This window comes from Strix uralensis, chromosome 27 (assembly GCF_047716275.1).
Source record: "Strix uralensis isolate ZFMK-TIS-50842 chromosome 27, bStrUra1, whole genome shotgun sequence".
In the NCBI taxonomy this organism is placed as follows: domain Eukaryota; kingdom Metazoa; phylum Chordata; class Aves; order Strigiformes; family Strigidae; genus Strix; species Strix uralensis.
Window position 1 is genome coordinate 3863046 of NC_133998.1, and position 23326 is coordinate 3886371.

A 23326-nucleotide genomic window follows, 5' to 3' on the forward strand; every position below is an offset into this window, starting at 1 on the left:
CGGCCGGTTTTGCCCCCCCCGAGGCCGGGGGGGTCCTGGGGGGGGGGGGTAAGAAGGTGCCGAGGCGGCGGCGGGGGAGTCGCCTCTGGTAAATGGGCGTTTATTGGGGCCGCGGGGTACAGACCGCGGGCGGCCGCATGCATGGCCGCGGGGGGGGGGCACCCACCGCCCCCCACCCTATTTACAGCCTGCCACCCCCCTGGGGACCTGCCACCCACCCCCCTGGGGACCCGCCACCCCGGGGCCGGGCAGAGGTGACACCGAAAGGGCACCCTTTGCCAGCAGAGAGTGGGTTCGGTGGGGACCCCCCAGCCCCAGCAGTGCGCCCACACCCCGGCTGTGCTTTCCGGGGTGGGGGGGGGGGGGGGGCGGGATGGATGACCCCCCCCTCAAGCTGGCGAGGTTGACCCCAGGCTGGAGGGGGTGAGTGTGCCCCATCCCCAGATAACACACACATTTGGGGCCCACCCCACCCCCCTGCACCCCAAATGTTCACCGTGTCCCATCACCGCAACAAACGCGCCCCGGTGGCACCCCCTGGCCGGGTGTCCCCAGGGTGCTGGCAGCACCCACAAGCCCTCCCCCCCCCCACCCCGGGTGCCGCTGATGGGGCGGAGGGGCTGCGGGGTGGGGGGCACAGCCCTGCTCTGTGTCCGTGTGTCCATCCCGCTGCCCCCCAGGGATCCCCCTCCCAGGGTGCCGCGGTCCCTGGGTCCAACCTGGGGAGGGGAACGGGATGGACAGAACCCCCCCCCTCCACCCCCCACCCCCCCCTCCAACCCCCGGGATCCAGGGCAAAGCAGCCGGAGCGCAGGGCACTGCCCCACGCCACCCGGGGACACCCCCAAACCCTATCCGGGGGCACTCAGGGGGTGCCTGTCCCCCCCCTCCCTGCCCTCACCCCATGCCCGCACCTCCGGCCCAGCCACCCCTCCTTGTTCCCGGGGAACCGGGGGACCCCATCGGTGCCCTGGCGGGGGGACGGGACACACACACACGCACACACACACGCACACACACGCGGTGGGACCCTATTTTCCCGAGGGAGTCCGCTCCACGCCGTAGCGCAGGAGGTGGTGCAGGTCCGTCAGCGCCCGCGGGGGCCCGGCGCTGGGTGCTCGGGGTGCTGTGCCATGTCGCCCGTAAGCACCCGCCGGCACCTCGCCGCTGTTGAACGTGTGGTTCCTCTTGAGGTGGGTGCCGGGGCGGCCCGTGCCATTGTTGGCGTTGAAGTTCAGCTGCTCGGGGTGCCAGGGTGGCCCCTCGGTAAAGTCTCCCCCCTCCCCGCTGGGTGCCGAAACCACCCGTCGGCGATCGGGGCTGGGGTGCGGCGTGCCGGCGAAGTCACCGTAGGAGCTGCGGGGTGGGCGGCGGGTGCCGGCGGGGGGGTGTTGCCGGGTGCGGGGACCCTCTTGGGGGTCCCGACCCCAATGCCCATCACCCGAGGAGTCGCTGAGTTCGGCCTCCAGCTCCTGATCCACCAGGATGGCGTGGCAGGAGAGGGGGATGCCGCGAGCCGGGCGGCCGGAGCCGGCGTGCAGCCGACCGGTGCCGGCGGCGGTCGTGCTGGACCCACCGGGGTCCCGCAAAGCGGCATTGATGATGTTGTGACTCTGCTCCCAGGTGCAGTTTTGGAGGGCGCCGGGGCAGCGTTTCTGCTGCAACGGGGTCTGCTCCGGCGTGGGCAGAACCCCCGAATCCAGGTCGTGTTGGGTGACCTTCCCCAACTCCTTGGGCCAACCGTTGGGCATGAGCGGGGCCAGCAAGGCGCCGGGTTGCCCGCCGCGGGCCCGCCGCTCGCCCAGCCGGCTGACGCTCACCACCGACTCGCTGTGGGCCAGGATGGTCTCCTTGTCCTTGCGGCGCGCCAGCTCCTTGCGGTCCCGGTGACCGATGAACCAGCAGACGCTGAAGCCGGAGATGACGGCGCCGATGACGAAGGCGGCTACGGAGGAGATCACCAACAGGTTCACCGATACCAGCCCGTCCGGCTCATCCACGAAGCTCTCCGTCACCAGTCCTGGGTGATGGGGGGGGTGTAGGGGGACACATGTGTCAGGGGACGGCTGCGGTGCCACCACCATGTCCCCTCCCCAGGCCCTGTCCCTGCCCCGCACTCACCCTCGCACTCGCCCAGGTGGGACGTGCTGCCGCCGGCAATGTCCTGCTCGAAGGTCACCCTGGGGAGGTGCAAATTGAGAGGGGGGGTGTTGGGGGGGGGGGGGGTCAGCCGGTCCCTAATAACCTGGCAGAGGGCTCCCAGCTTGCTTTGCTTCAGCAAGCAATGAGTTTGCTGGGTCTCAGCTCTGTGGGGAGCCCCTGAGACCCCGCTGACCCCGTCCCATGTCCCCCAGCGTCCCCCCCCCCGCCCCCAGGCCTGGCAGCGTTACCTGGGGCTGGGCTCCAGGAAGATGCAGGAGCCCTCGGGTGTCCAGCCGCAGTAGGGGTCCCGGCTCCCCAGGCAGTTCCTGGCAGGGAGCAGAGACGTCAGGATCAGTCCCGACACGGCGGGGACGACACCCCAGCCCCCACGAGGGTCCCTGGCCCCACACTGTGCCTCAGTTTCCCTCGGCTGTGCTCCCAGCCACGCTGAGCCCTTCCCAGCTGGATCCCAGCACAGGGCAAATTCCTGGGATGTGAGGGCAGCCCCCCCTGCTCCTCACACACCCCCCCACCCCCCCAGCAAGCCCTGCCCACCCTGGGGAGCAGCTGAGACCGGCGCACTCACTTCATGCAGCCCGAGTGCTGCTGGCAGCGAGCCACGGGCACCCTGGCCACGCACGGGGGGAAGGCCAGCAGCAAGGACCCGGCCGCCTTGTCCAGCTCCAGCCCCAGGAGCCGCCGCTCGTCCTCCGTGTCCCGGCCACACCTGGGGACAGGGCAGAGCTCAGCGTGGCCCCAGCCCTGGTCCCTGCCTGCTCACCATGGAGCTGGCCCCAGCGCAGGCTGGTCTAGAGGAGGGCATCTCAGCCGTTCCCCCCACCCCATTCACCCACCCACCCCTCTGACCCACCCGCACAACCCTGGCATCCCTCTGACCCATCCCCTCCAACCATCCATCCATATCACCCATCCACTCATCCCCAACCACTTCATTCATCCTCCTGTCACCCTACAACAATCAATCAACCCCCCTCTGAACATCTCATCCACCCACTGACCCACCCACCCATCAATCCAACCACCCCCATCCATCCAGATCTCCAACAACTCACCACCTACCCATCCAAACACTCATTCATCCATCCATCCATCCATCCACCCACCCATCCCTTTCCATCCCTCCATCCCTCCATCCCTCCATCCATCCACCCATCCCTTTCCATCCATCCCTCCATCCATCCATCCCTCCATCCACACATCTGACCACCCCCACCCACCCACCCACCCACTCCTCTCCTCTCCTCCCACCCAGCACCCCAGCACCCACCTCCCAGGGTGGTAGGTCTCAAACTCCTCCAGGAAGACGCTCTGGCTGCCGGGGGGTGCGGGCGCGGGGCTGGTGCTGGCGTTGGGCTGGATGAGGAACTTGAGGACGGTGCCCGTGCTGGAGCCCAGGAAGACCACGGTGTGGTTGCCCCATGGCCCCGCTGCGTTGTCCACCACGATCTTGCGGAGCTGGTACCTGCACGGTGTGAACGGAGCAGGGTGCTGGGGTGTGTGGGAGCCCACGTGTGCCCGGGGAGGGGGAAACTGAGGCGGGGTGGGGAGGTTGGGACATCCCCACCAGGGGATGGACAGGCTGTGGCTGGCCCAGAGCAGGGAATGCCCAAGGAGTGCGAGGGGCGTGCAGATCCCAAATGGAAACTTAGTCCAGATCCCGGCCTGGACCCAGCCAGACCCATCCCAGACCCCCCCCATGACTCATCCCAGACCCCACTCAGGATCCTGCCCACACCCTGCCCGGACCCAGCCTGGATTCCACCCAGATCCCAGCTGGGACCCAGCTCAGATCCCACTAAGGAACCAGCCCGGATCCCCCTGATGCCTTGGTAGAATCCCAGCCTGTCCCCAGCCTGGTGTCCCCATCCCCTGCTCCACATCCCCATCCCCAGCCCCACATCCCCATCCCCAGCCCCATGTCCCTGTCCCCAGCCCCACATCCCTGTCCCCAGCCCTGTGTCCCCATCCCCATCCCCACATCCCCATCCCCATCCCCACATCCCCATCCCCAGCCCCACGTCCCCACCCCCATCCCCACATCCCCATCCCCAGCCCCACGTCCCCACCCCCAACCCCACATCCCCATCCCCAGGCCCGTGTCCCCAGCCCCAGCCCCGCACGCGTCCTGGCTGCCCTGCCAGCGGGAGGCTACGGCCTGAGAGCCCCACTTGATTAATTCCCCATCAAGTAGCAATTAAGGCAGATTTAATTAGGACAAGACAATCTCGACTGCAAAGTTTATGAGATTTATCAGGTCTCCTGGCGCTCTCCTGGCGCTGGCACGCACGTGCAAGGGCATCACGAGAGGCTCCAGCCACCACCCAGCAGCGCCCAGCAGCGCCCAGCAGCGCCCAGCAGCCCCCCCAGCCCCTCCCCGGGCCGGATCCTGCCCCAGGCGCTCACCGGCTCATGGTGCGGAGGATCCAGGGCGCGTTGCCCAGGGATGGTACCGCCTCGTCCATCAGCGGGTGCGTCTTGACGAAGTTGAGGATCTCGTCGGGGAAGGTGCTGGAGGAGTTGTAGCGCATCCCCGGGGACGCGCAGCACCCAGGCCTGCACCCGTGGCACAGCTCAGCGTCCCCATGGCCACGCTGCCCCTGTCCCCAGCCCTGTCCCCAGCCCAGCTGGTACTGGCCATGGCTGTCACTGTTCCTGTCCCCATCCCCATCATCCCCATCCCCTCTACGCTTCCTGCTGGCACCATCCCATCCCCACCCCCACTGACCCTGCTAATATGAGCCCTTGCCAACCCTGTCCTGTCCCCATCCCTGTCCCCATCATCATCCCCATTACCATCCCCACCACCCTCCCTGCAGGTACCAGCCCTGATCACTCCTGTCCTTGTCCCTGTCCCCATCCCTGACTCTACGGCCACTCCCATCGCTCTCCCTGCAGATACCAGCCCTGGCTGTCCCTGTCCCTGTCCCCAGCCCTGTCCCCACCTCCATTCCCATGTCCCTTCTTGCTGGTCCCAGCCTGGCTGTCCCCAGCCCTGTCCCCGTGGCGTGTCACTCACCGGGGCTTTGGCACCATGTCCTCGGGCACCGGTGTCCAGATGGACTCGGGGGATTTCTGCTCCCGGAAACGTCCCTCGAAGACGGCAGCCACTTGGGTCATGTCAAAGGCGCAGACGGCCGAGCCGGGTATGCTGGGGGGACGTGGGCACGGGGTGAGCACCTCAACCTGTCCCCAATGTCCCCCACGGACACTGGGGCACGTGGAGGGGTCCCAGCCCAGCCTTGTGGGGCTGAGCAGGGCACAAGAGGATCGGACCTGTTGGCAGGCGTGGAGAAGACAGCCAGCACCACGGGGCGCCCGTCCAGCTCCAAGATGTCCGTCACGGCTTGGATGACGTTGAAGTAGAAATGCGAGTCGCCCGGCACGGAGCAGTTGAGCCGGGCCTTGAGGAAGGAGGTCCACTGCTTCTCCAGCACCCGCTGCGAGCCCCCCATGTCGTTCTTGCACACCCGGGCCACCCGGGACACCACCACCTGTGGGGTGGGCACCCATCAGCACCTGGTACCCGACCCCAATGACCATCCCCTTGTCCCTGTCCCCACCCCGGGTGTCTCGGGCCACTGCAGGGATGTCTCCCACCTTCTCCAGGTAGTTGAACTCCATGGCGATCTCCCGAAAGAAGAAGTAGACGTGGCTCCTCCATTCCACGGCGTGCACAAAGTAGGGCTCTGCGGGGACAGTGGCAGGGTCAGGGATGTCCCAGGATGGCATGAAAGGGGCCGTGTGCCACGTCTTGGCATGGCACATGGTGGCCACCATGCCGGGGGAAGGCACCTTTGAACCATTTGGAGTCGTGTTTGACGGTGCGGAGGGTCGGGCTGTCCCCCAGGCTGCGGTAGATGACGGCGTCGATGGCCAGGAAATCCGTCACCGTGGCGGTGAAGAGCATCCCCCCTGCGCGGGAGAGGGGCGTCAGCCGGGCGCGGGGCGGGAGACGGCGGGCAGAGCGTCCGGCTCAGCGCCGGCAGTGCCAGCACTGACCTGTGAAGAGGGCCACGTTGGCGTGCTTGGGGTCGTAGGGACACCGGGCCATGCCACTGATGTTGTCCCCGATGGGCTCCAGCGTGTCCATCTATAGCGGGCGAGACGGGGCCGTGAGCGGGGCCGTGCGGGCAGCGGGGCCCGGGCTGCCTCAGCGGCGCAGGCGGGAGCATCCCCTGCCCGCAGAGCCCGTCACCCAGCCACGGCGGGGGGGCACCCGTGGGGTGGGTGACACGGGGGGGTGGGTGACTCACACTGTAGTTGGCGCAGACGGGGTTGAAGGCGTTGGTGCCACAGACGAAGAGCAGGCTCTCGTTCCGCACCAGCAGCACCTTGACGAAGTTACGGCACTCTGCCTGCGCCGGAGAGAGGGGACCGTCACCCCCCCGCACCCTGGCCCACCCACCCCACCCCTGGGTGCTCCCATCGCTGCGACAGTCTGGCTTGCGGGGTGTTTTCACCCCAAAATGGCATTTATGGGACCTGGAAATTGGATTTCTGGCAGATGCCAGGCTGTGCCCGCTCTGATCCACAGGCCCGAAATAATTAATTACAAACCCAATTATCTAAGCGGCCAATAAATCACGGAGACACAACGGCCGGCAGGGAGCAGGGAGGAGGAGGGTGACACCGGCCGGGGGGGGGACATGGGGTGGCTTTGTCCATGTGACACAGGGCGCAGGAGGGTGCTCAGCCCCCATCCAGGGGGGTCTCACGGGGTGTGGCCCCCCCCAACCCCGTACCTCGTGTTTCCCCTTCATCCGGCAGATGCTGATGTCGTGCTGGTTCGAGCGCCATGTCAGCTTCTGGGGGGGGACACACACAAAACCCAGCGTGGGGCTGGGGAGAAGCTGACAGCCCCCCCCAGTGCCCCCCCCAACCCCCAGTACCCAGGGGCTCAGCACTTACCCGGTGGTAGCGCATCTCGCTGGCACCGGTGGGCTCCAGGCTCACGCGGTAGACGTTGTCCCTGGGGAGAGGGACACGGGTGTCACCACCCTGTGGGGCACCCTGGGGATGTGCCCCCCAGCGAGGCATGTTGGGGGGGTGCTGGATTCCTCACCACCCCCCCTCCCCAGGAAGGTTTGGGGTGCTGGGGTGGGCAATGAGCATCACCGGGGCAGGGACAGCCCTGCCAGAGCCCCCGCAGCCCCCCGGGGTGCCCCAGGGCAGATTTTGGGGTGCCCCAGGGCAGGTAGTGGGGTCCCTCCCCAGCAAAAAGTGTTGGGGGGGTGTTGGGTGCCCACCCCCATCGCGGGGAGGCTTTGGGGTGCTGCGGTTCAGACCTGTCCCCGATGAAGAGGGTCCGGTTGACCTTGAGGATGCGCTGGATGTTGAGGCGCTGGGTCCCCCCGCCCTCGGGGCCGGCCGGCCGGCTCGTGCCGTGGCCCACGAAGACGGCGTAGTGCTTCACGTCTGGGGGGGCACACGGGGGGTCACACGCTGCTGGGGCCCCCCCCTGCAGCCCGGTTCCCCCAGACAGCCAAGGTGACCACTTTCACCTGGCCCTTCCCAAGGGCGCCCCCTCCTGCCTTCACCCCAAAGCACCCCAAAACCCCTTCCCACGGGTATCCCCTCCTGCCTTCACCCCAAACCCCTTCCCATGGGTCCCCCCTCCTGCATTCACCACAAAGCACCCCAAAACCCCTTCTCAAGGGTGCCCCCCTCCTGCCTTCACCCCAAAACACCCCAAAACCCCTTCCCATGGGTGCCCCCTCCTGCCTTCACCCCAAAGCACCCCAGAACCCCTTCCCATGGATGTCCACCTCCAGCCTTCACCCCAAAGCACCCCAGAACCCCCTCCCCTCTCTGTGCCGAGCTGTGTCCCCCCTTGTGTGTCAATGCAGCACCCTGACCCCCACCCCACACCCCTGGGTGGGCACTCACAGTCCTCGGGGGCCACGGCGATGGGGCCGGGCTCCTCGGGGAAGGTGCCACGGGCCGTCCTCTCGGCCACGAGCAGGAACAGCAGGACGAGGGGGACGCGGGGTGGTGGTCCCATGGTGGCCCCTGGCGCAGGTGGGCACCCACGGCACCTGCGAGCACGGGGAGAGGTGGGAGGGGGGCAGCACCCACCTCCCAGGGTTCCCACCCCATTGCGAGCCACTGACACCCCCACCCTGTAGCACCCACAACACAAACCCATCACCGGTGCCGGGGTCTGGGGGGGTCTCGGGGGGCGGGTGGGGGTTTAAGGCGCCGGCGCTGGGCTGGTGCCAGCGGCGAGGGGCCGGCACGGGATGCGGCTGGGATCGGCGATAGCGAAGCGAGTCCTTCCCCGCCTGAAGAATTTCAAATATGCTGGGAAAAGCGTCCCCCGCGCCCCCGCCGAGCCGCTCCCAGCGCCTGCGTGGCTTCGCACTGGGGCTACTGGGCCCAAACTGGGGTTTTACTGGTGGCTCACCCCCACCAACCCATGGGGCAACTAAACCAGTGCGTGGTGGCATGGCAGGGCTGGGGACACGAGGACAACGGGGGAGGCCAGCGAGACTCTCCCCATCCGAAATGCCGTCGGGATGGCTCAGAAAATCCCTGGAGTGCCACGTGCCACGGCACCCCCCGGCCGGACAGCCCCAATGCCACCGTCCCCACACCGTGCCGGGCCACCATCCCCCTCCTGCTAGCCGGGCTGAGTAATTAGCAGCCAGGCAGGGATTTAATTGATTATCAATTCCATGAGAGCAGGGAGCGGGAGCGATCGAACCGTCGCCCTCCTGCCACCGTGTCCCCCGCGGGGCGCGAGGATGGGTGACATTGCGTGGGGCTGGGGGTCACGGCGCCTGGACGCCAGGCAGTGCCGGTGGGGAGACTCGTCCCCGGCCCCTCTGCAGTGTCACCGGTCCCGGGTGAGACCCAGCACGGTCCCCTCTGCGGTGTCACAGCCTCTGGGGACATCTGACCCTGACCCTGCTGTGTCATAGCCCCTGGGTAGGACGTGGCCCCAGTGGGACCTGACCTTGGTGTCACAGCCCCTGAGGACAACTGACCCTGTCCCCACAGTGTCACAGCCCCCAGGGACACCCAACCCAGTCCCCACAGTGTCATGGACCCCAGGGACATCCAACAATGTCCCCGTGGCATCGCAGTCCCCAGCGACACCCACCCCCGTCCCCACAGTGTCACAGCCCCTGAGGACATTGTCGGATGTCACGTTAACGTCATGTCGATGGCAACAGTGTCACGGGGCCGTGCCTCAGTTTCCCCACCTGCCCTAGGAGCAAACGGCACCACCTCTTATTCATTTTTTTAATATATTTCTATTAAAAATAACCACCGGGTGCCTGCAAGAGCAAACTGTGCCTCAAAGCCCAGCGCGGCTGAGCCGGCAGCGCCGGCGGCACAACCGTGGCACAACCCCAGCAAATGCCAAAAGCAACCCAGAGGTTTGGTGTTGCTGATGATTTCATGGCGAGGAGTGGGATAGGGGGAGATTTTTCCCAAAAAAAAAAGTGGGAAACGAGCTGTTTCTGGCACAGGGAGCTGCCTGTTTATCACTCACAGCACCCACAGCCGCGGGTGACAAACCGGCCAGGATTGGCCCCATCCCGTGGGCATCAGCCTGAAAATTCCTATTTTTTAATCTATTTTTTGCACCTGAGCTGTTTTATAAAAGCCATTAACAGTTTAATTGCTGTAATTTAAAGCTTCAGAGGCTTTCACCGCCTGAGCTGAACTAGGGGGCTCCCTCTAAGGTCCCCCCAGTTCTCCCTTTAGAGGTTGCTGGGGGCTCCTCGTCCAGCCTCGTTACCCAAACGAGTTGTTCCACTTGGGTAATGACGTCCCCCTCCCCCCACGCTGCCTGACACCAGCATCATCCCAAAATCGCCAAATTTAAGGGTTCCTGTGGGATCCTCAGGCACTGGAGGGAGGGGGGACCCCAAAAATCAGCCCAAGGGAAGGGCTCAGCATGTATCAGCCACCTGAGAATCCACCCACGCCGGGTGGGATTTGGGGTGCAGGGAGGTCGTGTCGCTGCCTCAGGCGCCTGTAACCCCAAGCGGGGGGTCTGGTGTCACTGTCCCCCCAGCCTGGGTGGTGACAGCGAGCGGGCGCGGGGTAACCGGAGCCTCCGGCACCATAAATGCCTGCGATTGTGCGGGCAAAGAAAAGGCAGCGAAGGCAGCGGGGAGGAGGGGGCTGGGGAGGAGGGGGCCGTCGGGGAGGGGGGCACGGTGGGGAGGGGGGTGACAAACAGGGACCCATTCACGACGGTGGCGGAGGAGAGGGGACGGTCACCATGCACGTCCCCAACAGGGCTGTGGGGAAACTGAGGCAGCGGGTGGGGACAGGGCGACGGTGCCGGGGGTGAGCTGGGTGGTCTCGGGGGGACGGGGCGGGTCTCAAGGCCGGATGTCTCCGACACCGAGAGGCTGAATAGCCTCAGGCTTGTCCCTTGTCCTTGTCCCTACTGCAGCCCCTCGCTCTGTGCCTCAGTTTCCCCGTTTGAGAGCGCGCTCAGCCCTCACCCTCTGGACACAAAGCTGGGGGGGGTGGGGGCAGCTGCTCGCTCAGTCCTTCCCTCACCTCAGCATCTCCCCAATGCCCAACACAGGGGCAGGAAGGGGGGGCAGCCCCCCAGTTTTTCCCCCCCCTTCCCCATGTTGATAAAAGGGGACTGCAGTGAGGCCCAAGCGCAGTGGGGTCCCTGTGACCCCAAAGAAGGGGCTGCCAGCCCCCCTCCCGCCTGCTGGGGGTGGGGGTACGCTGCCTCCATTCCCCCTCCCGGGGATGGGAGCCCTTCCCCGTGGCATTTGGGCACCTGCCCGCCCCCCCCGGCACCCCTCTCTGCCCACCTGAGCTCCGCCGGCCGCCTCCGCCGCTGGCCCTTCGGCACGGCCACCGCTGTCCCCACCGCTCAGAGGGGGGGGCCCGGACGCCTGGGTCCCATAGCTGGGGGTGGGTCGTGTGTGTGTCCCCCCCCCAGGATGCTCCAACAGCACTGGGGGCTCCGGCGTCCCAAAAGCAGCTCAGCTGTCACATAACCCCCCCCCAGGGACCCCCAGGGGAGGGGGGCCCGTGCCCCCCACCCGCGCCAGGTGGGAAGGTAGGGCTGATGTCACCGTAACCGGAGCCATCCCCCCCCCCCCCCCCCGCCACCCCCGGCAGCTGTCACCGCAGCCGGGGACCTGGGGGGGGGGGGGGGGGGCAACCCATGGGACACCCCGAGCAGCACTGCGGCCCCTCCAAAGGATCGCGGGAAATGAGAATGGCCGGTACGAGCCCACCCGGTGAGATCCACCACCCCCCCCCCCCGAACCACAGTGGGGACAGAGGCACCGCGGGGTCCCCCCCCCCATCCTCATCGGCCATCGCAGCACCCGGAGCTGATCCCGGCTCGGCTCATTCCCACGGGATCCCCAATTCCATCCGCGCTGGCTCAGCCTCAACCATAAACCCGTTAGAAAGGCACCGGGAAACGGGGGGGGGGACACCTGAAAAAGGGGGGGGGGGACGCTGGGAAATGGGGGGATACCAGCCCTGAAATCCCTTAATATACAACTTTTGGGGGGAATAACAGCAGCGGAGGCCCAGCACAACCAGCCACCGGTGCCTAATTAACCAGGGTTCGTTAGGAGGCATCTGACGCGCGTTATTCAACACCCCCCGCCCCGTATGGGGGGGCCCCACGTTATTATCTCAATATTTAAATCCCTTCCCTTTTCACAGGGCTAATGCTGGATTTTATTTGCTGTTTGGGGTAATTTCCTTTAGAAAGTTCCCAGTGCCAATAAGCAATCCGCAATTAGATATGCTAATGAGGCACTTAGAAGCAACGTTATGGAAAATGCCACCCCCCACCACCACCCACCGGCCCCCCGAAATGTGGCACCCGGTCCCCAGAGCATCCCAGTGGGGTCACATGGGGGGGCACCCCCCCCTCATTGCCATCGAGGGGGTTTGGGGCTCACCAGCAGTAGCCACCCCCACTGAAATTGCCATGGGGACCCCCCCCCAAAAAAAAACCCCAGCTGCTGCTGCTGCCGGGGCTGGGGGGCTCAGCCCCCCCCCTCCGGGTTTCCGTTCTGGGGCCGGTTCAGATGGCAGAGCCAGGAAGCAGCTGTCCCCACGGCGGGGACGGAGCAAATGTCACCCCGGCCACCTGGCACCGCGGGCTGGCCCTGGCCCTGGCCCCCGCCATGTGTGTCCCCCCCCACCCCGCCAAGCAGCACCGCCCGGGGGGGGGTGTGGGGGGGGGCTGCAGGCAGTTAGCATTCCCAGAACTTGGGGGGGTGCCAAGAGGATGGGGCACCCCTGATGCTGGGGTCCCCATGCGGGTGACAGGGATGGGGGGGGGGGGGGGGCACCGGCATGACGACTGGGGGGACGACACAGCACCCACCATTTACCTTGGCGCTTCCGCGGCCCCGCCGGCGGCTCAAATGTCCCCCCGGCCTCCCGCTCCGGTTACCGGCTCCGCTTACAGCTGCCGTTTATAGCCCCCGTCCCCTGTCCCCTCCCCATCACCCACGACCCACCCTCTCCCGGGTTGGGGGGGACGACGACTCGCGTACGGGCCCCCCAGGACATCCCCAGGCACTGAGGGGGGATCTGACCCCCCGCCACGGGCTGTGGGGATGGTGGGGACCCCGCGGTCGCTTTGGGTGGGTTTGTCCCCAAACCCGTCACCCATGTGGGTGCCCGGGAGTGACAAGAGGCGCTGGGTGCTGCCAACACCTTCGATACCTGCTGGGTGACACCCATGGGTGCTGGGTGCCCTCAGCACCTCCCTTCCATCACGCCAGGGCGGTGCTGGTGGCCGGCCAGAGCCGCAAGGTAATTTGCATATTAAATACATACTCATCTGCATATTAAGGAGGGTGCCCTATCGAGGAGTCATCACGCTTCACACCAAAATAAACCCCGCGGAGGGGACAGCGGGGGTGGCAGGCGGGGGCACCCGGGGGTGCTGTTCACAGCCCCTGTCCCCAGGCACGTGGCTGCCCTGTCCCCCCCCCCCAATTCACAGCCGTTGTCCCTGGTCCCCCCAGGGCACATGGATCCTCCTGTCCTGCTCCCCCCAAGGGTCTGTCCCTACAGACACATCCCCCCAGGTCCCTACTGTCCCTCCAAGACTGTCCCCCTCCTTGTCCCCACGGACACTCATTCCCTTGTCCCCAAAAGCACTCACCGTCCCTCCAGACACACCCCTTGTCCCTCCTGTCCCCCCACTGTCCCTCCTGTCCCCCCAAGACAGCCACCCCCTTGTCCCCAGAGTCACCCCCCCCACCTTGTCCCTAATGACACTCACCTCCCTCGTCCTCCCCGGCCTCCTGTGCCCCACCAGGGGCTCTGCACCGTCACCAGGTCCCTCGGGCCTCACCCCACACCCCACTCGGGCACCCCCATGTCCCTGGGGGCCGCCCAGGCCGTGGGTGGCCTCAGACAGGTCCCACCGGCAGGACCGGGTCCTGCTGCTCTGCGTCACCGGCCTCGTGCCTCAGTTTCCCCTCGGCGTGGGAAGGGGGAACCTCCTGCTCCCGCTCCGAGCCTGCCCACTGCTCCTGGGAGCCCCCCCTCTCCTTCCCCGTGCACCCCATGGAGCCCCACGTCCCCCGGGGTGTCCCGTCCCCAGGGTGCCCTGTCACCGAGGGATGCGCAGCCCCTGGTTCACGCCCAGTTCCCCCACGGGAGACCCTACAATAACAAACCAGGGCACGAAGCCCCATCACTAACCCGATGGGAGGTTACCGCATCCACCCGCACCGCTCAGAAACAACCCCAAACCCCCCCCAAAACCAACCCCAATCCTGAGACAGCAACCCTACAATAACAAACCCACAGACCCCAGCAGCTGGGGAGAGCCAGCGGAGCCGGAGGAGGTGCCGGGGAGGCTGGGAGTGAGGGCTCGACCCCTCAGCCTGCTCATTTTTTAAGCCTTAATAAAGTTTAGTTGTTGTTTTTGGTGGGTTTTATTTCCATTTCGGGCTCCCCCGCGCCGGCTGCGCTTGGCTGCTCTGCTCCGGCCGGGAAAATGGGGCTTTTAATTGCTCCAAGCCCAGGCGCCGGCGCCTCGAGTTCAGATTTCTACGCTTCAAAACACTTATTTGTAGTTAAATAAGATTAAATATCCGCTCGGTCACACAGCGCGGAGAGGGGCGAGGGGTGCAGGCAAGCGCTGGGAGGGTTGCAGCCCCCGGGATCCCCGCAGGTCCCCGCTGTGTCACCGTCCCCAGCATCACGCTGTCCCCTCGGTGATGGTGGCCCCGGAGCTCCCATCCAGGGCACCCACTCTGCAGTCCCCCCCCTCCCTCCTTCGAGCCACCCACCTCCTGGGCACATCAGGACACACACTCTGCCACTCAGGGCACCTACTCTGCAGCCCCCCCCTCTCTCTCCTTCGAGCCACCCACCTCTTGGGGACACCCAGGGCACCCACTCTGCGGTCCCCCCTCTCTGTTGTTCAAGCCACCCACCTCTTGGGGACACCCAGGACACCCACTCTGCCATGCAGGGCACCCATGCTGCGGCCCCCCCTCTCCCTCCTTCAAGCCACCACTTCCTGGGGACACCAGGGGATGGGGACCCCGGTGGGGACTGGAGCCACGGCCAAACCTGCTCCCGTCACTGCACGGCCGCTGTGCCAGGAGGGTGGGCAGTGGCTGCCGGCGCATGGGCCACAGGAGGCCTTCACCTGGTGGCCTCCTCCTCCTCCTCCTCCTCCTCGTGGCAAGGCTGCAGGCTCACCCCTGCGCCCCGGCTCCATCCCGCTCTCGGGTTTGCAGACACCAACTCCAAGGGCTGCGGTGGTGACACCCACCCGCGCGCTGCCGGGTCCCGCTCCCTCAGTGGCCAGGGATAAGCGGGAGCCAGAGGGGGTGACACCCAACCCCCCCCCCCTGCACTGTGAGCCACCGGCACCCCGGCACGGGGGCACCCGGAGCCCCCCCAGGCGAGCGGTGGGATGCGTGGGAGCAGGGCTAGAGCGGGTGCTGGGTGCCGGCACTGCGGCACAGCCGGGTGTGGGATGGGAGTGGGATGTGGGGTGGGATGGGGGATGCGGGGTGTGGGGTGAGCTGCAGGGTGCGAGGTGGGATGTGGGATAGGATGCGGGATGCGGGGTGGGGTTGGGATGTAGGATGTGGAGTGGGATGCGGGATGCGGCGCCAGATGCAGGACGGGATGCGGTGTAGGATGTGGGCTGGGAGATGCAGGGTGTGGGGTGGGATGCAGGCTGGGATGTGGGCTGGAATGCAGGACACAGGCTGGGATGTGGGATGCTGGATGGGATTGGGATGCAGCGTGAGATGTGGGGTGCTGGATGGGATGTGGGATGCAGGCTGGGATGCTGAATGCCAGCTGGGATGTGGGATGCTGGATGGGATGCAGGATGTGGACTGGGATGATGGATACAGGCTGGGATGTGGGATGCTGGATGGGATTGGGATGCAGGGTGGGATGTGGGATGCTGGATGGGATGTGGGATACAGGCTGGGATGCTGGATACAGGCTGGGATGTGGGCCGGGATGCTGCATGGGATGCAGGCAGGGATGCGGGATGCAGGCAGGGATGTGGGATGCAGGCAGGGATGCGGGATGCAGGCAGGGATGCGGGATACAGGCAGGGATGCGGGATGTGGGCTGGGATGTGGGATGCAGGCTGGGAGGTAGGATGCAGACTGGGATGTAGGATGCAGGCTGGGATGCAGGCAGAGATGTGGGATGCTGGATGGGATGCAGGCAGGGATGCGGGATGCCAGCGGCGGCGCGGAACAAAGGGCCATTGTTCGCGGGCGCGCGCCCAGCGCCGCCGCCTCCGCGCTCGCCGCCTCGCCGGAAGGTCAGGTGTTTCCTCGCTGCCCTCGAAACGGCTCCTTGTTCTCCTGCCAGCGCCCGCACAGCCCGCGCGGCCGATGGCGCCCACCAGGCCGGCCCAGCCCCGGCCCCCTCCCCACCACCACCGGCACCGGCACCGCGTGCTCCCGGCCACCGGCACCGCACAGCTCATGGCAGGACGGGTGACAAGGTCCCGGTCCCCTGGGTGGCCCCGTCAGATGTGCCGGGTGTCATCAGTGTGCGGGTGTGCATGGGGTGACACGTGTGTGCTGGCGTGTGTGTGCACCATGTGTCATGTGTGTGTATGTGCCACTGTCGGTGTGTGCAGCGGGTGTTACGTGTGTGCAGCAGCCGTCACGTGTGTGCCGGTGTCAGCGCACACAGCGCTGGCACACGTGTGCAGGCGTGTGGGCACCACATGTCATGTGTGTGCTGGTGCGCGTGCACTGGGTGACAGCTGTGTGTGCAGGTGTGTGTGCATGTGTTGTGTGTGTAGGTGTCGGGGTGTGCACTGGGTGTCACGTGTGTGCAGGGATGTGGGCACCACATGTCGTGTGTGGGTGCTGGGGTGTACATCGGGTGTCGTGTGTGTGCACCACGTGTCGTGTGTGTAGGTGTCAGGGTGCACACTGGGTGACGTGTGTGCACCACGTGTTGTGTGTGTAGGTGTTGGGGTGCACACTGGGTGTCACATGTGTGCAGGTGTCTGTGCACCACGTGTCATGTGTGTAGGTGTCGGGATGCACACCAGGTGTCATGTGTGTGCACCATGTGTTGTGTGTGTAGGTGTTGGGGTGTACATGGGGTGTTGTGTGTGCACCATGTGTTGTGTGTGTAGGTGTTGGGGTGCACACGGGGTGTCATGTGTGCACCACGTGTCATGTGTGTAGGTGTCGGGGTGCACACTGGGTGTCACATGTGTGCAGGTGTCTGTGCACCATGTGTCGCGTGTGTAGGTGTCAGGATGCACACCAGGTGTCATGTGTGTGCACCACGTGTTGTGTGTGTAGGCGTCAGGGTGCACATCGGGTGTCACGTGTGTGCAGGTGTGTGTGCACCGGCTGTCAGGCCTGTGAGGGGTGTGCCGGGAGGGGGGTGTGTGTGTGTGTGTGTGTGTGCGCGCCTGGGGCCGTTGTGCACATGTGGGGGTACACACACATCCATGCCCAGGGCCGCCATATGTGCACACACGTGTGCATGAAGCTGTCACGCGTGTGTGGTGCGTGTAAGCCGCAGGGGCTGTGCAGCAGCACACCACAGCAGCGTAGCCGGGCAGGATCAGGCCCCCCGGGCCGTGTTCCCGGGCTGTTCCCAGCACTGACCTCACGCCGCGCCAGCTCCCGGGAAGGTGACACGACGGACGGGGCGCAGCGGGGCCCGGGGCAGCTGCGGGGGCTCTTGGCAGCTCCGTGCCCCCCCCGCTGCCCTGGGCAGGATCGGGCCCCGCGCAGCGCGGGGCGAGGACGGAGCCCGGCTCCCAGCCTCCCGAATCGCCGCCTCAACGCTTCCTAATTTCCCGGTGCTTTATCTCGACGTCCCCCGGCGGGAGATGATGGATGGGGCCGATAATAAATCCCAGTTATGTTCCCACCGCCCAAACCACGGCCGGATTCGGTCTCTCCTGGGGAGGGAAGGGGGGGCACGCGGGTGCTGCCGCCTCCCATCCCGCCCCCCCCTCCAGCACCTTGGGTTTGGTTTAGGTGCTGGGGACGGGGGCGGCTGCCACCCCCGCCCCATCCCGGTCCCCAGCAGAGCCACACGCTGCTCCGTGCCTCAGTTTCCCCACCCGAGCACCCCACGGGCCCCGCATCGCCCCACCAAGGACGCACCCGCAGCCGCCGCTCCCCCAAAGCCACCGCGTTGTGTGTGTGTGTGTGTGTGTGTGTGTGTGTGTGTGTCCCCCACCAAATTCATCCGGCACCAAACCCGGCACCGAGCTCGGTCACGGCGCTGCCAGGTTTGATGAGATTATCCCGGCAGGCGGGATTACACAGGGAAAAGCCGGGGATTAGCCATGGCGCATCGGCACGGCGCTGCCTCGCCACCAGCGGGCCAAACTGGGCTGAACTGGGAGGAACTGGAACCAAAGTGCAACTGCCAAGCCCTGGGGCTGGGGTCCCCCGGGACCTCCTCTGGGGACCGGTGGCTTCACCAGCCGCTCTTTAATTAACCAGCTGCCAGGAACCGGCACAAAGAGACAAGAGGGATCTTTTTCCCCCCTTTTTTTTTTTTAATTTGACAAAATTATAATTAAATAGGGAGTAAAATCCTGTTAGCACAAGGCAGCCCCACTGGGATCTCCTCCGCGCCAGACGATTGCTCTTCCTCTCCCTTCCGCCTTCGCGAAGGGAATCGAAACCACCATCACCCCTTTTGGGGGACACAACCAAAACCCGAAGGTCCCTGGGGACAAGCCGGGGGGTCCCCAGGGCCACCAGGTCCCCTCTGCGGTGGGGCTGGGTGCTGCCGGGGATACGGCAGCATCCTTCCGGGTACCGCGCTCCCACAGCCACCGCCATCGCCATCCTGGGGATGGAGGGGTGGGAAGAAGAGACCCCGGAGCCCCCCGGGATGCAGCACCCGTGATGTCGGCGGCGATCGGGTGCTGCCGACGGCGATCGGGTGCAAACGGGTTAAGCAGGCGCCGCGGCACAGCCCAGACAGAGCCGAGCTCGATCTTGGTTTTCTTTACTACTATTTATGTTGCCAAACACACGCCGGATGCCACCACACCAGCACCACCGGCGACACCATCCCGCTCGTGCCGGTGACAACCCGCTCGCCCGGCACAGCGAGAGGTGCCGGCACGGGGAAAGCCACCGGTCTGTGCCAGGTAGGAGAAACCTCACCGAAGGCGACGCCGGGAAATAGATACGACTGGAGCGGCCCCGGCGCAGGAGATGCACTGAGGGGCTGGCGCAGCTCAGCCCACTGAAAAATTAAATTGCATCCAAACTGGCAGGTTTAATTAAAAATATTTGAGCTTGTCTAAGGATACAAACTGCATCCGGCACTGCAGCAGGGATCTGCATCCAGCTCCGGTACCCGGCGAGCATCGCGCCGGCACGGGCCTCGTGGCCGGGCTGAGCCCCCCCCCAGCACACCGGTAGAGCTGGTGGCAAGGGAAGAGCCCTCCCAGGAGCCACTGGTTTTAACTGGGAGCCAAACCATCACGTGGCATGTGCAGAGCAAGCTGTAAGGGATGCCAGCTCCAAGGGCCGAGGGGGCGTGCGAGGGGGGGGACGGTGACACCCAGCCCAACGCGTCACCACCCTGCCCCGTGACTTCGGGCTCCTGGCAGGGCTCGGAGGCTGCAAAACCACCGAAACCTCTTGGTTTAGGGAGAGCACCGGGGTCCCCGTGACCCCCCGCAGCCGGGGGCAGCTCTGCCACGGGGAGCGGCACAGCCACACGCCTGCACACGCCTGCACACGCCTGCACATGTGTACCCGAGCACGCACGGCCACCGCCAGCCCGCTGCGGTCACCGGGCAGCGCGGCCCAGTTTGCCGCCTGCCGGGAGTTGAATTTGGTGGTTTCTCTTTGTTTATGGGAACAGCAGCGAAAACATCTTGAGAAGCGGCTCCCGAGGTGGATGGGGGGGGGGGGGGAAGGAGCTGCCTCCCCCGCAGCCGAAACACCGGCAGCACCGGCGCTGCTGGCGGGGGCTCAGCTGCCCCCCAGCATCCTCAAAGCCTGAATCTGACCCCCCCCCAGGGCCCATCTCCAGCCCCCCCACCCCCCCTGCACAAAATCTCCCCACCACAGCCACGTGCCCCAGTGACAGCGATGACCCAATTCCCGTGTCACCCCGGGGACGCTGCGAAAGGGGCCCGTGCTCAGCACCTCAGCACTTGCCTGGATCTGGCCCCCCAGCACCCCGTGGGGACACGCACCCACAAACAGCACCCCAGGGCTTGTTGGGGGGGGGCGGGGGCCACACAAACTGTGCTGCCAGAGCCCTGGCACCCAGGGCCAGATCCTGCACCGGCCGGCTGCGCGCTGAGCTGGGAGCTGCCCTCTAGTGTCACCAGTTCAGGCCCTAAATTGTGGCTAAAATTGCCGGGGGGGGACACAGAGCGCCCTCCCCTCCCCCCCAGCCAATGCATCCCTTCCCCACGGTCATCTCAGTGGGATGGGGGGCTCAGCGATCCCCTCCCCCCCCCCCCCCCCAATCCAGTGCATCCCTGGAGCAGGATCGGGCCCCGCTGGGGCCAACCCGGACCCAAAGAGATTGGGGTGCAGGGACCCGGGGGGGGGACACACAGCGGTGCCACATGTGCCACCATCATCCCCATCTCTCCCAGGTGCTGGGGACAAGCAGAGGTGGTTGTCCCCGAGGGGGGGTGTTGCTCATGGCAGGTTCCCCCCCCACTGCTCCCCAGGGTGGGTGGAGGGGTTGGGTGCAGCATCCAGCACTGGGGGGGGGGGGGGGAGGGCTGTCCCCCTCTGCACCCCCCCACAGCTCCCGGCCTCGTTTGGTGGAGGGGAAACTGAGGCACAGCAGGAGGCAGTGCTCACCCAAGGTCACCCCGAGCTGATGGCACAGCCCTGTGCCCCCCCCCCCCGGCTCTTCTAGGGGGTCCTGGCCCTCCCCCAAGCCCCCCCTACAGGGACGGGGCTCCCCACTCCCTTCCACCCCATGGGGAGGGTCTGGCCAACTGGGGCAGGCAGGGGGTCGGGGGGGTCCCAGCGCCCCAACTGCTCTGGATTATGTGGGAGCGATGGAGGTCAGGCCTGGGGGTGCTGGGGGGGGTGCCGGGGTCAGGGGGGGCCCGGGGCACCCTACGGTGAGGGTGACAGGGCAGGATTTGGGTCAGGCTCAGCACCCCCAACCCCACGTTATTTTAGAGTTACCCCCCACCCTGACATATCTGCAGACGGCGTGATGGTGCTGAGCCCCAAAAGGGGGATGGGGGCCCCCCCGGCCCCACAGATGCTGCCTGCATGGGGGTCCCTAGCCCTGCCCTGACGCCAGGGGGTGCCAGCCTGCCCATGCACAAGGGGTGCCCCACTTCTGCCAAGTGTGACCCCCCCATCCCTTGTCCCCACCAAGTTACACAGCTCCAGCGAGACGGAGCCAGGCACCCCCCAAATTTTTGGGGACTTTGCCCCCCCAGCCCTGCGGGTTTATTGGGGGGGGGGGGGAACCACCAACCCCTTCCAGGCTGAGCCCTTGCTGCCCTCCTCGCTGCTCTTTTGGGGGCTTCATTGGCCAGGACCCCCATTTCAGCCCCTCCATGCCCCCCCCAGCTCAGCAAAGGTTGCTCAGGGTGGGGGGCACACACCAGCACCCCCCTTTTCCTGCCCCCCCCCCAACAACAAGCCCTGGCTGCTTCCCAAAGAGGTGGTGGAGGCAAAAGGGAGACCAATGAAGCAGGGACAACCCCCCCCACCCCATCTCCATCCTCCCAGCTCGGGGCCCCCCCCCCCGGCCCCTCAGCACCTCGCACCCATCACCGTGTCCCGGGGCTGGTGGGGGGGGTTCGGGGTGCCGGCCCGGGGTGCTGATGGGTGGGATGGGGGCGTGGGAGGGGATGGGGGGTGGGACTGGGTGTTGGGTGGAGGGGATGGTGGGGGCGGGGGGGCCGGGTGCGGGACTGAGGTGCTGGGGGGGGTCTCAAGGGTGCGGGGGGTGCGAGGATCGGGGGTACTGGGCTGGGGAGAGGGGTGCGGGATCGGGGTGCTGAGGGGAGACTGGGGTGCGGGATCAGGATGCTGGGGAGGACCAGGGTGCTGGGGGGGGGACACCACGGTGCTGGCGGGGGGGGGGGGGCATGGGAGTGCAGGATCAGGGTGCGGGGAGGGGCTCCAGGGTGCTGGGGGGTGGGCTGGGGGTGCGGGCTGGAGGTGCGGGGGGTGCGCGGGGTGCCGGAGGGGTCTGGGGGGGTTGGATTGGGGTGCCGGAGGGGGGCCCCCCCGAGTGCTGGGGTGGGGATGGGGATGCAGGATGGAGGTGCTGAAGCGGGGGGGGGCGGGGGGGGGGGCGCGGTGCAGGGGGGGCCGAAGGGTGCAGCGAGGGGGGGGGCAGAGGGGTACGAGCTGGAGGGGTTGGGGGTGCCGAAGGGTGCGGGGGGGCCGGGGGGGCCCCTCCAGCCCGTGACCCTTCAAGGTTCCGCCCGCTCCGCCCGGAGAGCCGCTAACAAAAGCGCCGCTTCCCAATGCAGCAGCCGGCAGCGGCGGGAGGGGGGAGGGCTTGGGGGGGGGGCACCCCCCTTTCCTCCCATCCCCCCCCCCCGGGAGGGCACAACCGATGGGGGGTGAGGGGGACAAACCGGGGCGAAGGGGGGGGGGGGGGAACCGGCCGCATCGCCGAGGGGGTGAGAGGGGGCACCGGCCGCGCTCTTACCTCGCCGTCCCGGTGGGGTGGGGGGGGGGGTCCGGGGCCGCGGCGGGGGGGGGGGCCCGGGGCACCGCGCACCTGCGCCCGCCGGCAGCGCGGCTCGGCCCGGCCCGGCCCCGCTCCGCTCCGCGCCGCCGCGGCGGGAGGCGCCGGGGCACCGGAGCCCGGGCGGGGCGGGGCCGCGGGCGGCGCGGGGGGGGGCGGGGGGGGCCGCGGCCGGAGCCGGAGCCGGAGCCGGGCCCGCCCGGTGGCTGCGGCTGCACCGGGGCCGCTCCGGTAACAGCGGCGCTGGAGGAGCCGCCGCCGCCGCCGCCGCTCCGGGAGCGGCTGCGCCCCCCGCCCTGCCCCCGCCCCGGGGAGGCGGCCCGGCCCGGCCTCGGGGCCCCCCCGCCCCCGGCGCGGAGAGGAGGGGGGAGGTGGGGGGAGCCGTTCCCCCGCCTGCCTCTCACCGCCCCCCCCTTCCCCCCCCCCCCCCCCCCCCCCGGAAAAAGGGCATCCCCACCCCCCTCCGCCTTCGCTGACACGGGAGGGGCTGGGACCGGCCCCCCCCCCTCCCCCTCCCGCCTCAGTTCCCCCCTTTCCCAGCACAGAGAGGCGGTGGGACCCCATTCCCCCCCCCCCGCCTCAGCCTCGCACCCCCCCGGCAAAGGGGCTCCCCCCCCTTTTGCTGCCAAGCACATCCCTGCCCCCCTGCCTCAGTTTCCCCCCACAAAAGGGCCCCCCACCGCCCCCTTCCCCTCCCCGGCACTGCAGGGGTGGCACAGCCGTGCCCCCAGTTTCCCTTTGCACAAGGGGGTCCCCTGACCCCCCTTTCCCCCCCCCGCCCCCCCGGTGTGACACCCCCAGCCCCCTGCCTCAGTTTCCCCTCGCACCGAGGGCTCGGAGCTGCCCCGCGGGTGCTGCCCGACCGCAGCGAGGGGGGGGCTGAACCTCCCCCCCCCCCCCCGGGGTGCGGCAGAGGCCAGGGTGGGTGCCCCGGGGTGGGGGGGTGGGGGGGGCACCCCCTGGGCTGGCGCTGACACGCAGGGTGGGGGCCCAGCGCGGCGGG

At 67.3% G+C, this 23326-nt stretch overlaps 1 protein-coding gene and 1 long non-coding RNA gene across 3 annotated transcripts; one reads left to right on the top strand and one right to left on the bottom strand.

Annotated features, from left to right (window-relative positions):
• Window positions 1–234: 234 nt before the first annotated feature.
• Window positions 235–22301, bottom strand: SEMA6B (semaphorin 6B). Of its 2 annotated transcripts, none has more exons than XM_074851915.1 (17): window positions 22285–22301; window positions 8050–8198; window positions 7449–7578; window positions 7072–7132; window positions 6906–6968; window positions 6417–6518; window positions 6163–6253; window positions 5956–6075; window positions 5761–5849; window positions 5437–5654; window positions 5180–5311; window positions 4567–4716; window positions 3431–3625; window positions 2729–2869; window positions 2391–2468; window positions 2122–2180; window positions 235–2020 (listed from the first exon to the last, which is right to left on the bottom strand). In XM_074851915.1, exons 2-17 carry the CDS (start codon window positions 8162–8164, stop codon window positions 1032–1034), a joined length of 2733 nt encoding a protein of 910 aa, XP_074708016.1. In that variant the 5' UTR covers window positions 8165–8198; window positions 22285–22301; the 3' UTR covers window positions 235–1031. The 2 variants fall into 2 exon arrangements, with proteins under 2 accessions (XP_074708016.1, XP_074708015.1); XM_074851914.1 differs by lacking the exon at window positions 22285–22301 and adding an exon at window positions 10956–11169.
• LOC141935581 (uncharacterized) lies at window positions 4554–5902 on the top strand. Its single transcript, XR_012626580.1, has 4 exons — window positions 4554–4668; window positions 5139–5306; window positions 5447–5682; window positions 5770–5902. It is a non-coding gene; the product is annotated as an uncharacterized LOC141935581 (long non-coding RNA).
• Window positions 22302–23326: the final 1025 nt, after the last annotated feature.